The 13,893-nt window shown below is 39.1% G+C and overlaps 1 protein-coding gene across 2 annotated transcripts in view; it reads right to left on the bottom strand.

The window, feature by feature from the left end:
* Nucleotides 1-496: 496 nt before the first annotated feature.
* The window catches only part of TRAPPC12 (trafficking protein particle complex subunit 12), a 51,090-nt gene continuing 37,693 nt past the window's right edge, over nucleotides 497-13,893 (bottom strand). For both annotated transcript variants that reach the window (XM_065835033.2, XM_065835034.2), the window contains exons 9-12: nucleotides 6,590-6,688; nucleotides 3,139-3,239; nucleotides 2,260-2,347; nucleotides 497-840 (exon numbers count right to left, since the gene is read on the bottom strand). In XM_065835033.2, coding sequence (XP_065691105.2) covers nucleotides 598-840; nucleotides 2,260-2,347; nucleotides 3,139-3,239; nucleotides 6,590-6,688 — 531 coding nt within the window. In that variant the 3' untranslated portion in view covers nucleotides 497-597. The remainder of the gene's footprint in view (nucleotides 841-2,259; nucleotides 2,348-3,138; nucleotides 3,240-6,589; nucleotides 6,689-13,893) is intronic.

The raw sequence follows: 13,893 nt of genomic DNA, 5'->3' as shown, positions 1-13,893 counted from the left end.
GGTGGCCGTGCATGACTGGGGGGTTGGACCTGGTGATATCCAGAGGCCCCTTCCAACCTCAACGATGCCGTGATTCTGTAAGGTGGTTATCAAGCTACCTCCTTTGAGAGCAGTGGACACACAAAGTTATAATACTCAATAGTCTGATGGAGGCAAAACGAGGCACACATAGTAGAGGCAAGTGAATTGCATTCAGATTTTCATTTCTATAATACACATACTGATACTCTGTCAATAACTCCTGGCTGATGAAATTAGCTTATGTGATTTGCACACTCATTACTGAAAAACTGTAACAATGATCAAGACAATGTAAGGTCAAATTCAGTTTTTCTTACAAAATTATTCTGAGCAACTGACTATATATAGTACACTGTAATGAAGAATAACTAGACAGTAAGAGACTTGTAGGCATGAAACTGTCTCTAGGTCAGCACAAAGTCTTCACAATGACAGGACTGAGAGACAACAGATTCTGTAGTAATGCCACTGAATATTCATAACTGAAGAATAGATTTTATTTCACATTTATACATTAGCAAGAGTATATACAATTTTAAAAAATGAGCCTTGCTGAGAACAATTAGTTGAAATGATCTAGCCTAACTTGAGACACTGAGTATTAAAGCTGTCACCCTCTTTGATAGCTACAGCTTCTAAAAGCGCCTGCTTCTTCTGCATACTGCGGGATGACTCCAGTTCGTACATCGTCGTCAAGTTGAAGAGAACACTCTCATGCAGGTAGTGTTTAGGGTCCTGCTGAACCATTCCTTCCAACTGCCGGAGGGAATCCTTCAGTTTTCCCAGATAAAGAAGGCAAACAGCAGCGTTGTTGTTAGCCTAGATAAAAATATATTGTAAATAAATAAATTAATAAATGTGTGTGTGTGTATATATATGTATGTATGTATTTACAAGTGATGAAAGAGAAGGAAAAATAGAAGAAGTCTAGCATCTCGAGTTACAACAGATTTACTATGTGCTAAGAATCACTATTTTGTGTGTGTGTCTGTGCAAGTAACTGAAATACATTATCAATCGTACAATCCAATCCTTTTCTTGTTATTCTCAAGATTTATCCTGTGCCAGTAGGTCCTGCTGACTTCTAAGAGTTTAAACTCTGAAAGACAGAGTCTAAAATGAAATATAAAGAGTATAGGACATAGGTCAGTTAATTTTGAAAGTCAACTGACGCAGATTTCAGAAATTACATGAGTCTCTGCATGCTCTCGTTTTCATATATATTTTTTTTTATGACATCACTGTTATCTTCAGAAATGTTTTTCTCTCTGGCTTACATATAGAAGATCCACATAGGCAACAGGAAGAAATTATCACAAAGGCGTATACAACTGACTGCAAGTAAATTCAGCAGATAGGGCAGTCAAAATACATCATAAATGATCAAGTCAGGTTCCATTTTCTTTTCCACGCAAAAAAGGTTTTATGAGTTAGTTACCAAAGAATTCCAACAGTACAAAGTCATATAACATGTTCAGCAGCAGAAACTTTTGCACTTTCTGAAAGCTGCAGGTAAAGGAAGAACACAGCCACTTCAAACAAATTATTTTTCTCTCCCTTCAGGAAACTTCAGTGATCTCGTGCCATTTATAGTGCGTACTATTTACAGCCTGCAACACAGTGCAGTTCATGTGTTTCTTAAACTCAGTCCCCTCGGTCTTTAAATGGCCTTGGAACAGGCTGCTGGGGGACAGCGGACTCGGTTCTTAGGAATGCTCTTACATGACGGTGCACTGAAAGCTGCCAAATGTAGAAACCCCGAAAGTAAATAAACACCTCTTCTTTGATCTCCTCTTGTGATGGGAATCCAAGGCTCTGACATACAATGTGTTAAAAATGTCACTTTTAAAATTACAATATCCCCTCAGTGCTGTGTGAAATCAAGTTAATCTTATATACATGTTGGCAGCTGTCATTTCTTTTTCTGGCATGCATGTCTATGCTAAAACCAGTGAATTAAAAAAAAAAGTGCTTTTGCAAAGATCCTGTAAAACATAATGTTTTGGAATTTCTACATGCATGCCCAAGTATTCATGCCCTTCATATAGACCGGTTCTCTGTTTCCCATCCCATTTTGTATCACATCCTCATGGATGCTAAAACCCTGTTGGCAGACATGCCACATCCAATTTTTCTATAAAGCTCTGAGCATACTCTGGGTACTAATTAAATCCACGCATGAAGCATTACAAGAATAATTTAGGTGTTCATTATAAATGTAGCAATTCGGAGATTTACCACAGCATTTGATGAGTCGATCCTTAAAATTTCTGAGAAAAATCGATGAGCTTCTGCAAAATTATTCTGACCAAGGTGGAGAAATGCTCTAGAAAGTAAGTGACATACGAATGAGTTCTCCTCAAAAACCCAAGGTGATAATATATTTTAAAAAGAATGGACATCGTTTTTTATTTTTCCTATAATAGATGTGAGAGTTTCTGACATTTGCTCTTCACGGTGTAATTACAACCAGCAAGGAGACACTGATTTACAGACAAATGGAATGACAACTTGGACCATTTGGCTATTATATATTCTGCCTACCAAAGCAACAATCTTCATTGTGTTTTTATTAATTTTAACGCAGATAGTCTCCTCCTGGAATTATTTCTTTTAATGAAATTAGCCATGCTGTGTAATTTTCAGAGCACTTTTGAATAGCATTTTCTAAATATATTAAGCAAATGTGCTAAACATTACAAACTGAGTCTCCCATCATGCAGCTTGATTTACTACAGTGTGTTCCAGCATTCTTTGAAACTCCAGGCGGTAACTCTACTAGCAGATCTGATTGTAGGACAAGGGCCCAAAATAGCTTCTCCTCTCCTAAGAGTTATTTATGCAAATGCATATTGAAAAAGCAGAGTGAAAATATGCAATGCCTGGAAGAATAAGAAAAAGCTTTGTAAAATCAACTGAAGGATCACAATTTCAATCCAGGATAATATGACTGTGCCAAGTAATACCGATCTCCTGGGTCTATATGCCATTCAGTCCCACTTATGACAGATGTAGTTACATAAAAGAATGTGATTGTCTCAAGGGTAGTTTAATGCTCAGAATGCATACTTTGCAAAACTATATTTTAAAGTTTCATTTAGCTATTAAATTATCTACCTGTTCATTAAAACCATAATTTGGCTCTGTAGTCCATCCAATTTCTGAGTCACTTTCTCAACGTCTTGAAAGTATTTTTCTGCAGTTTTTATGTCTCCAATCTAGACAGTAAAATCATAAGAAAGTTACCACAATAAGAAGAAAAGATATCCAACTTGATTATATCTATTACAAAGGATAAGAACATGAAAACATATCAAAGCCCAATATCTAATTGTTTGGTACTTATCCGACTGGGTCATGTCTATTATCAAATAGGGTATTCGAAGAGCCACGTTAAGATCATGACAAGAACCCCAAAAGCAGATGCGGTTCTATCTAAGGCAGTGTTCTCAGCCGTGGGTTGTGGAGCACCCACAGACTATGGCAGGGGTGCCCCATCTCATTCACCTCTTTTGTTGTAACCCACTCCACAGTTTATAAAATCAGCTGAAAATTAGAAAAGGTCAGAATTACTTCCCGTGAGACTGGATGTTACTCTGCAGGAAGCGAAGAGGATGCTGCCCACAGGCCAGAGCCGTCAGTGGGCAGGAGAACTGCTGGAATGCAGCAGCCTGGTAGTGTAGGACCTGTCCTTGGTGAACCCACACTTACGGGTCACAGCTGGGGACCTCAGGATGACTTCAGTGCATGAGCCCAAAACATGTCAGAACACAACCCCAATGCCATGGGTCTCTGACGGTATCGGGGAGACAGTCCATTTGCAGACTGAGAAATACTGGTGAGCAGCTCATGCAGGCTGAAGGGATGAGGGATGTGAAAACTGGCATAGAGAGGAGCAGGTTTTATGGGAGGAGGATATAGGGAAGGGCACTTCTGGAAAGGAAGAGGTATTCCACCTAATGGTATGTCACATACATTGTTATTTGAGATGAAAAAAAAATCTTTGAAGGAGGTCCCTTTGGTAAATAAGTTAGCAACATGCGTCTCAGAGAAGGATAACTTGTACTTCTGGTAAGGTTTCACAATACTGGCTAGTTTTGGGCTGCAGAGATGGAAGGAGAAAAAGACTTAGTACTGGGTACAATAAATCTGTCGAAAGGAGCACAACTAAACTCATTCAGGAGCATAAAGCCATGGAAACCAGGCAGCCCTCAGATGGGGAGATTCAGGGGGCCCTCAAGAGTCATCACCTCTCTGTTCACGAACAGGACCAACATTACCAAAAATGTTTGACAAATGTGTTGAAGTCTCCCTAAAGCTCTCAGATGGTGAATATTACACAGCCTCCCTAGGAAACTTAATCCAGAATTCCTAAATAGCCTTAGCATTAGAAAATACATTCTATCTTGCTGCAGCGACCCAACTTTTCATCCCATCTATAGCAGTACAACTCCTGTTTTAACAGCCTTTTCCATACATGAACATTTTCTCCCATGTTTCCTCTTCTAGAATGAGAATCAATTTTCAAGCAAATCAGTGTTCACTCCTCTCTCATAGGTAATGCTTTCTGGATTCTCTGAACTCTCTCCTGTTACTTCACGTCCTCCCCAAGTGCCTGCTGATCTCCAAATGAGCTCTCACAAGCAATGAGAATGGAAGAATTATTTATGTTTCACATGTGAATATGAAGTTTGCTTTTACACCACAGTATTTTGGAAATCCTGTTTGTTTACTCATGTGTAGTTTGCTTACCCTTATCCTAATGCCTGTCTATGGAACAGTGTCTTGTTAGTTCTTTCCCATTTTGTATTTGTTATTATTCTCAGTCTTTGGTTGTATTTTGCCTTTGCTGTTTGAATCGCAGCCAATTTAACATTTCAGTTTCTCAACTTGTCAAGATTATTTTGCATTTTGATCCTGCCATTCATAGTGTCTGTATCACTCCCAGCTTGGTATCATCTCTATGTTTTACAAGCAGGCTTCTAATTTCATCATACAAGCACCTAACCAAAAAATACAAACACTGGCAAACCCTAGAGATCCTTGTAGAAAAGATCATCTAGCAAGTCCTTCCAGTCTACCAGCGAATGACTTTCCAAGTACACTTTTCAGACACCGCAATCATCCATCTTAAGGTCTCATCTACATTTCTTCCCAACTTGCTCATGGGAGTATCATAGTGGCAGTATCCAAAGCCTTAGTAACATCCCTAATATAACACATACTACTTTACCTCTGACCACAATACCTCTCCCTTGACAACATAAAGAAATTATTATTCTTTATATTTAGGGCAGGGGTGTCAAACCCATTTTCACCAGGGGCGACATCAGCCTTGCAGTTGCCTTCCAAGGGCCAAATGTAATTTTAGGACTCTATAAGTTACATTTATACATATATCCCCTGATTTAGGGGATGATCCAATTGAACACTGCACTCAAAGATGTAACTTTCATCTACCAAAGCATTTATGGAATATCCACTAATACTCTATCTGATTAAACAGATGCATTTCTCCCAGATGTTACACAACTGGACTCAAACAAAGCGAACATTATTCATTCTCAAAACTTACACATACAGTTATAATGACAAAGAATACAATTTCCCTCTATAAATACCACTAAAGGTATAAACCACCAAGGAGATAATCACATTTAACTAAAAGATAATGCTGGCACAAGTGTAATTGAATCTGTCCTTGAATATTTTTAGTCTGAAAATTAGAAGGAAGCCCCTAACCATGAGAATAATCAATTTCTAAAGCAAACTACCAGTTTGCTCCACTGGGAGCTTAATGAGTCCAAATATGCTTTGAGACTAATCACACCGTATTTGTGATCGTGAAGAGTTCTCATTTCTTAGCAGCATCTTGTATCTTCTCAGCAAACATGCCAAACTTTAAATTCTCATTTTTATCACGGAAGGAAACAGTTTACTTTTTTTTTTGCAGAACAATTAAAAGAAATAATTAATTGTAATTAATAATTAAAATGTTAAATATTTAAAGTGGTCTTCATCACTTAATTTTACTTAGTTCATACAATGTGACTTCAGTATCTAATAATAATGAGCACTTGGAAGAAAAATGAAAATTCTTCTGTTAAACTCAAATAATCGTATCCTCTAACAAGGAGCCTCCAATATACTATGTGCTTTAGTTTGTTGCTTGTCTGGAAACCAAGCTCTCTCTTCTCAGGGATATAACCTGGACAAAAGAAGGAAACTCAATTTTTTCCTAGCTGAAGGCAGCCATTACATATAGGAGTTTTACCATTAGTTTTAGGGAAAGCAGAATGTTGCTCTTTGATTAAATTATTAGCATAACTTTCAACAGCATATTATTTGTTCAGAAATGTATATGCATATACTTTTAATATTATAGCTGCTATATATCTCCTAACTTTATCTAACACCACATGGCAGAAGTTGGGTTTTTTTTTTGACCACTGTCTCTACAATTTGATAGCTGCCCTATAAAAATAGTTGTAGTTTTAAATGCAACAGTTACTCACTGCATAGCTGTCAACGGCAATGTTACCTAGCAGATTTAGAATAAAATGCATACCTGAAGGAAAATCCTTCCAATTCCACTCAGCAGCTGAGGCTCTTGCTCTGGGTAGTATTTGATGACGGTGTGATACGCTTCTACAGCAAGCACATAGTCCTAAGGGGTGAAAAGCACATGACCAGATATTTAAGTTCAGCATTCTTCAGTCTTTGTGCTGCCTTCTCTTTAATGACATATTCAAATAGAATTAAAGTAACTGCAGCTTGTCAGTGGGACATAATTTTTATCTGTCACAGTAAGAACTTGTAGCTCACTATATTGGCCTTTTCTCAGTTATACTGGAACTGCATACATAGGGGAGCTATTTTGTGTGTGCGTGTGTCTGTGTGTGTTTATTTTTGTTTTGTTTTAAACTGGATCATATTCTGTGCATAGCTAAATGCCAAGAACAAAGAATTTGAACATTTACTCTTCAGCTTAGATTATGATTTGGAATGAAAATCCAAAGCCTTCTGTGTGACTAAGGTATACACATTTGAGAAGTTTCTCATGTTTCAAATATATATATAATTTACACGGTTTAACAAACTATGTTCCAAAGCTTTGGGAACTGCTTGTGCACGTGCTCTTGTGAAAAATGTAATGTGACAGAAGCTGCAATTCACGCACAGCTTGAGATGACAAACTAACACTGCTGCCAATGGAAACAAGGCTTTTTCTATCCCTCCACCCAAACCCTTCTTCCCTTCTACCATACTATGTAAAAGGAAAATGAGCAGATAATCTAAACAGAACAATGGTTTGGGCTAAAACTAAGTGAGGGGTGGGCTGGTTCTGAACTCCAGGAAGCTTTGCAAGTGACCCCCCCCCCCATCATCTGCACAAAGACCGTGCTGACGAGTGGCAGCTTTGAGACCTGCCAGCTCAAGATGCAGCGCAATTGTACCCTCCACGTAATAACCAGTGACAGAGGATTAAACAAAGTCATGGTCCTATTGCCCACAGGAAAGAAACCTCCATGTGACTGGTTAATGCAGTCATAGAATCATAGAATGTCCTGAGTTGGAAGGGACCCACAAGGATCGAGCCCATCTCCTGTCCCCGCATATGACAACCCCACAGCTCACACCATGTGTCTGAGGGCACTGTCCAGTCTCTTCTTGAACACTGTTCAGGCTGTGACACCTCCCTGGGGAGCCTGTTCCAGTGCTCCACCACCCACTGGCTGAAGAACCTTTTCCTAACGTCCAACCTAAACCTCCCCTGGCACATCTTCCTGACATTCCCTCAGGTTTGGTTGCCAGAGAGAAGAGTTTAGCCCCATCCCCTCCTCCTCCCCTTGTGAGGAAGCTGTAGACGGTGATGAGGTCTCTCCTTAGTCTCCTCTTCTCCAGGCTGAACAAACCAAGTGACTTTAGCTACTCCTCATACGGTTTCACCTCCAAACCCTTCACCAACTTCATAGCCCTCTTCTGGACACTCTCCAGTAGCTTAATATCCTTTTTATCCCGTATCACCCAGAACTGCACATGGTGCTGCAGGTGAGGCTGCACCAATGCAGAGCAGAGCGGGACAATCACTTCCCTTGCCCAGCTGGCAATGCTGTGCTTGATGCACCCAGGACACAGTTGACTTCTTGGCTGCCAGGGCATACTGCTGGCTCATGTCCAGCTGTTTCATGGTTAAACAGCAGTAATCCCATGATCTGGGCAGTAAATGACTCTGAAAGCCTGGCTACATGGCCTTCGGCAGGCACACACGAGGAACACTGCGTGTGCGTTACGTGGTCTGGAAGGCACGTAGAGGTTCGGTCACAGGGCTGCATGAGCTGCAGCTCCAGCTTTGTGGAGCAATCCAGAGCGGAGGCAGAGGAAGCCCATGTTTGCTTAGAAAAGCCACAGATACGCAAAGACAGAAGCCTCTCTGCGCTGTACAAATTTGGTGCTTCCTGACAGTCCTGCCCTTCAACTTAATACAAGAATTTGTAGTGGGTGTCAGAACTAAAAGACATCAAATAATAATCTTTAAAAACTGCACAGACATCTTGGGATACTCTCTACCCTACCATTTTTTCTGGTAAAATTATAGTGCTCATTTAACTTGTCCCTAATGTGATCACAGCTACTGGTAAAGGTACTTTTTCTTCATCTGCTGCTTAGTCTGAGGAGGCAAAGGGCCCCAGTTGTAACTAATTTCTTTTCCTGAGGTCACACTTAAAAGGACTGAACCCTGCTTGACCTGTGCACCAGGTCACCATTTGGAACATAATAATTGTTTCACACACACAAAAAATCAAGGTCGGTCTTTGGAGTCTGATCTGTATAGAAGAGAAATTACATGTCCTGTAATAGTAGAAGCTGACTTACACAGCCCAGGAAGTGTTCTGCAGGAGCTTCCTTTTGCAAACAACTTGCATATTGTGCATATAATGATTAATTCTGAACAGTTAATTATTAACATTTAAAGTTTATTCCAACTCTAGTATGCTATGCCACATTCATGCTTATTATTGGTAATGGAAAGAGTCCAGACCAAAGACAACAGGCCATATACAGAAAAAATATTCATTTAAATTCTGATTTATTTAGCATTCAGAAGTCAAATGTGATGAAATTTATGCTACCAAAATTTTTCATTAGTTTATCACTTAAGAAAAGCTCAGTTTTCACTGTAACAGCTCTCTCTGAAGGAATTAATTGATCACAGAGTGCCATGGTGCTAGGTAGGCATAAAAAACTTGGACTAAGGACCCCATGAACTGGCTCCTTAGGGGAACCCCAGCCACACTTGTATTAGTTATTAATACCTGCAAGAGCATCATTTATAAAATCTGAAAGATTGCCTACGACTGAATTTTATTCCTTCAAGCATAAAATGTGTTAATTGGAGAAATAATTCTATTACAACAAATTCTAGCTTTTGTGCTCAGTGTCTCCCATGCTGTGGTCTAAAGCTGCCCCTCACTCTGCACTCAGTTTGACGCACATTCTGAGGCTCAGGCTGCATCACAAAGGTGCAGAGAACACAACCATGAGGGATGGGGCTTTACAGGCACATCCCCAGACTGATGCACAAACAACTCCCAGGAGATCATGCAGTTAAGCTGAAGGAAAAGTGCTTCTGTCAGCTTAGTTTACAGCTTAGCGTGAACTGACTGCAGAGAAGTCAGAGCCAGACGCAGCTGCACGAGGGGGCACTGTCTGCACAATGATAACACCACCGGCGCCCCAGTGCAGGCAGCCGCAAGCAGCCAAATGGCATCTTGGGAGGCCCACACTGCAGGGGCTTCATGCCCTAGTCAGGCAAACAAACCCTCCTCTCCTTTTGCATTCCCTGTCAAGTGAGGTGGTGCATCCCTGGAGACATTCAAGGCCAGGCTGGACAAAGCTCTGAGCAATCTGATCTAGCTGAAGATGTCTGTGCTCATTGCAGCAGGTTGGACTAGATGACCTTTGAAGGTCCCTTCCAACCCAAATATTCTACGATTCTATGACTGTACATCGCCGTATGTATTATAACAAGGAGTACATAAACATTCACACCTCCTCAACTATGAAAGTATAGGTGAAGCTTTAAAGGTCTATGCACAGTATTTGTGGATCTCGCACTCTGTTGCCATGCGATGGCACAGCACACAGCATCTGTGCTTATCTACCCCATGCCATGCAGTACCTGTCACAGGAACAGGATCGGTTTCTTCCAGGACATGGCAAGGGACTAAGTTATGTATGTCCAAAGCCACCCCTAAGCCTAGGAAAGGATGACCCCAGGATGAAACTGCAGAATATTATGACAATCTCCAGGCTCACTTCTAAATACCACCTCATTTTGTAGCTACTCCAGGATCCCACAGTGAGTTTTATACACATTTACTCTTTCCCCCACACTATCATGGAAGTAGCAGCAGATTTCTAGAGTATCCTACATGCGCGACACTATTCCATGATAAGTTATAAAAGCATCTCATCTGACATCTCCTTCCGAAGCAGCATGTTGTAAAGTAGATGAGATTTACTCTCATTTACTAAAGACTTAGTTTTCATTCCCACCTTTGCTAACGTGACGTGGTATAAGAAAAATTGTCTATGAGAATGATGAACAGACACCCTCCCAGAGGAATGAAGCCTTGGTTGACACAAGCTGTGGTTGTAAGGAATAAGACATATCAGGTACTGCCAGAAAAAAAACCAATGACTACAGCCTGTGATCTTACAACTTAAAGGCTGGGCTGATGTATCGTCACGGTCTTTAATTTCTCAAGATTGCGAGCCTTCAAATTTTCCACACCTTCATTAAAAAAATCCCCAAACAAGGATTGAAGTTACACAAATCAGGATATGAATGAGAGTTGGTCTGTTGTTTTATAATTCAATGTCTCTTTTATGATGAAAATCTAGAGCTAACATTAAATATACTCATTCAAAATAGTTCTAGTGAGCTATTGGATCTATTGGAAAATGCCAGGTGGAGTTTGGCTTTCCTTTGATGTACTGCACTATAACTGTATTTCACTTAATGGTCACTGCATTATACATTTTCATGTTTCCCTCACCACCACCTTAAGTACTTAAAATATTAAGATATATTTAGAAATAAGTGTAAATGACCATGATGTGTAGAATGCTGCAAGTAGGTTCAATAAACCCTAGACTAAAAATCAGCTTTAGTCATACAAACTGTATAGTTCATAAAGACTATATTTTTGAAAGAGAGGACAGGTATAACTCATCCTTCCTCTCTATCTAGTGCACCTGTGGAAGACCAGTTAGGCAAAAGACATGATGATTCATGCAGTGTTTCTCCTTTAAATCACAGAGGAACAAGAGTCCTTAGGCATCAGTCCCTTGCGTCATTAGTACAAGCTGTTTCCTCCTTTGTACAGTTTTAATTTGTATTAGACCCAAACTAAAATCAATTCTAATGCTTTTCTTTTCACAAAGGGCAAGCTCTACAACAGCTAAGACAATACTGAAAAAAATCTAAAAAGTGCAAAATGTGCTGTTAATTGGAGTGCATTTATAATATATATGGAAAGTACTTAAGTGTTTATTCCTCGGAGAGGTAAAAGTCTGGTAAGATAGTGTCAAAAATGATTTTAGCTCAGATGAAAAGAACCTTAAAAGTTTTCAAGACACTTCCATGGTGATTTAGTGAAATGACAGATGTTTTGCAATTGTTGAAATGAAGCAATGCACATCATCAGTTGCATTTTAAATTAACGTTCCCTCATGCTGCTGTATTCAGGGTACGCTTTCATAGTGACTTAAGCTTCCAGCTCCTGCAAATGGGAGTCTGCAGGGACATGTTACGTGGCCTCCCCTTCCTGCTGTATTTTCACCTTGTTGCCCTTGTTCACATGGAACGAGAAAAGCCGATTCAGTCAACTGAGATCCACCACTTCTTTAGTTTTGTGACTTGGTTTAGTCCCATAGTGGTGCATGGAAGGAAGCTAGAATACGTTTAAGAAAGGATGTACAACGAAAAGAGGATGAGCAGGAAAAGCCTGTGCAGTAGGACTGCCTTAAACTGCTACTGAATGTATCACGAGTCACACACCTCCAGGGACATGGGCAGACGTCAGTGCCTCGGAAAGACTGTCCCAGGGTGAGGGAGGCGTGTGGTTCCTCTCCTGTTCCTACAGGTTACCTGTGCAAGTCTGGGAGAACCACTTCTTTGTACCTCACCTGCTACATCCAAAACAATCTGCCCCTCTGTTTCAATAATTTAATGAGATCTTTAACTATGAAACTAATGAGGGCATATTTAAAAAGACAAAAATCACTGTGCTTCATAAACAGCATTCTCTGAGCCAGAAAAGTGATGCAGAAAAGCGATGATATAAACCTAATTAAAGTTGAGGATAACTGAAGTAGATTTAAATAGTTATAGGCGCAACATCTAATCAAAGTATTTCATTTTCAAGAGTCAGTCCTGACAAGATTCTTCCCTATTACATACTACTGAAGTTTTTTGGCCAAAGAAAGAGGTTAGTAAAAACAAGATAGTATTTTTATTTTTTATACCAATATCACAATGTTTTACTTTAATAAGTGATTATTATTAATCTACTAATAGCACAACCTATCCCATTTGCCTAGTAGTACTTGGGAATCAAATATGACCATATTGCAATATTGTGATTATTCACTAGATGGCAATAGATGGCACTGAAGTGGAGAATGAAATCAATTGGGGTGATTTTTTTTTTCTTTTTTAATTACATACACTTGAAGTACTTGAATAAAAACAAATGCAATTTTTAAAGTGTATTACACAACAGCAAAAAAAAATTATATATATGTGGAAATCTGTTCAATTAATGTAATTGTTCATGGGAGAATTAACAAATCTGTGTTTAAATATTATTTGAAGAAACATTGAATTCTTTAGAAGGTGGAGAAGATGATTATAGCATTGCTGCATGTCAGAATGGTCTTAAAAATTATTACATTTAGAAATAACCAATATAATTGTTTCACAGAGGATCTGTCACATAAGTGGAAAAATTAACTTCATGTACTACTCTGGTTTCAAGCGCCACACGACTATGTTTGAAAAATCTTTCTTAAAAACTCTCTGCTCCTCCATACAGGGATATTTCTGAAAAATGGAAGACTCACAACTGCTCCGTAGCCAGTGCACTGAAATGCAAACTACAGACGGAAGTCATTATGCATTAACAGGCAGTTGTGGGTAACCAGAAAGTTATTGTAGAATGCTAAATTTCTAACTTAACAGATATGAGATAGGCCCCAAATACAACTGGTCTTATGAAGTATCTGAGCTGCAGTATTTTTGAAGTACTATTTCCAAAAAGGTGATAACTGGTATTCACAAATATATTTCTATTACTAGAAGAAAAAAGCACAAACAGGACCGAACTAGAAGAAAGGTGAGAACTGTGCATGCATGTGGATTTGTGTGTACACAAAAACACTGTAAGTGTTAAAAACAATTCACAGTCAAAATGAAAGTGAACTTCTTGGAAAAATGTATTACCAGCATTTTATTTATATATTCTACTTCGTTTGGGATGACAACTCCTGCTTTTCTCCACTTGCTTTTTCAAAAAGAAAGTTCCCTAAAAACTGAACCTACATTACCTATCTCCTTAAAAACACAAATGCTTACTAATTCCTAAAAATACCTTAAAGTTTAATGGAAGATTATTTCTGTTCAAGACAGAAATGTTGTGATCACAATATTATTATGAATACACATTTCTGTTTTCCTTAATTCTCATAAAAAGGATATTCTATTTCATGGAAAGTAGCAATTGGATAGCTGGATCGTATCTAAAAAATGCATGCTTTTTGAGGTATTGTAATACTAAAAATGGAGCCCCGTTTGGGAAGTAGCTT

The sequence above is a fragment of the Patagioenas fasciata genome, chromosome 3 (genome assembly GCF_037038585.1).
Source record: "Patagioenas fasciata isolate bPatFas1 chromosome 3, bPatFas1.hap1, whole genome shotgun sequence".
NCBI classification, from domain to species: Eukaryota; Metazoa; Chordata; class Aves; order Columbiformes; family Columbidae; genus Patagioenas; species Patagioenas fasciata.
Note: the sequence above shows the minus strand (reverse complement) of the source record. Positions and strands in the feature narration are given on the sequence as shown.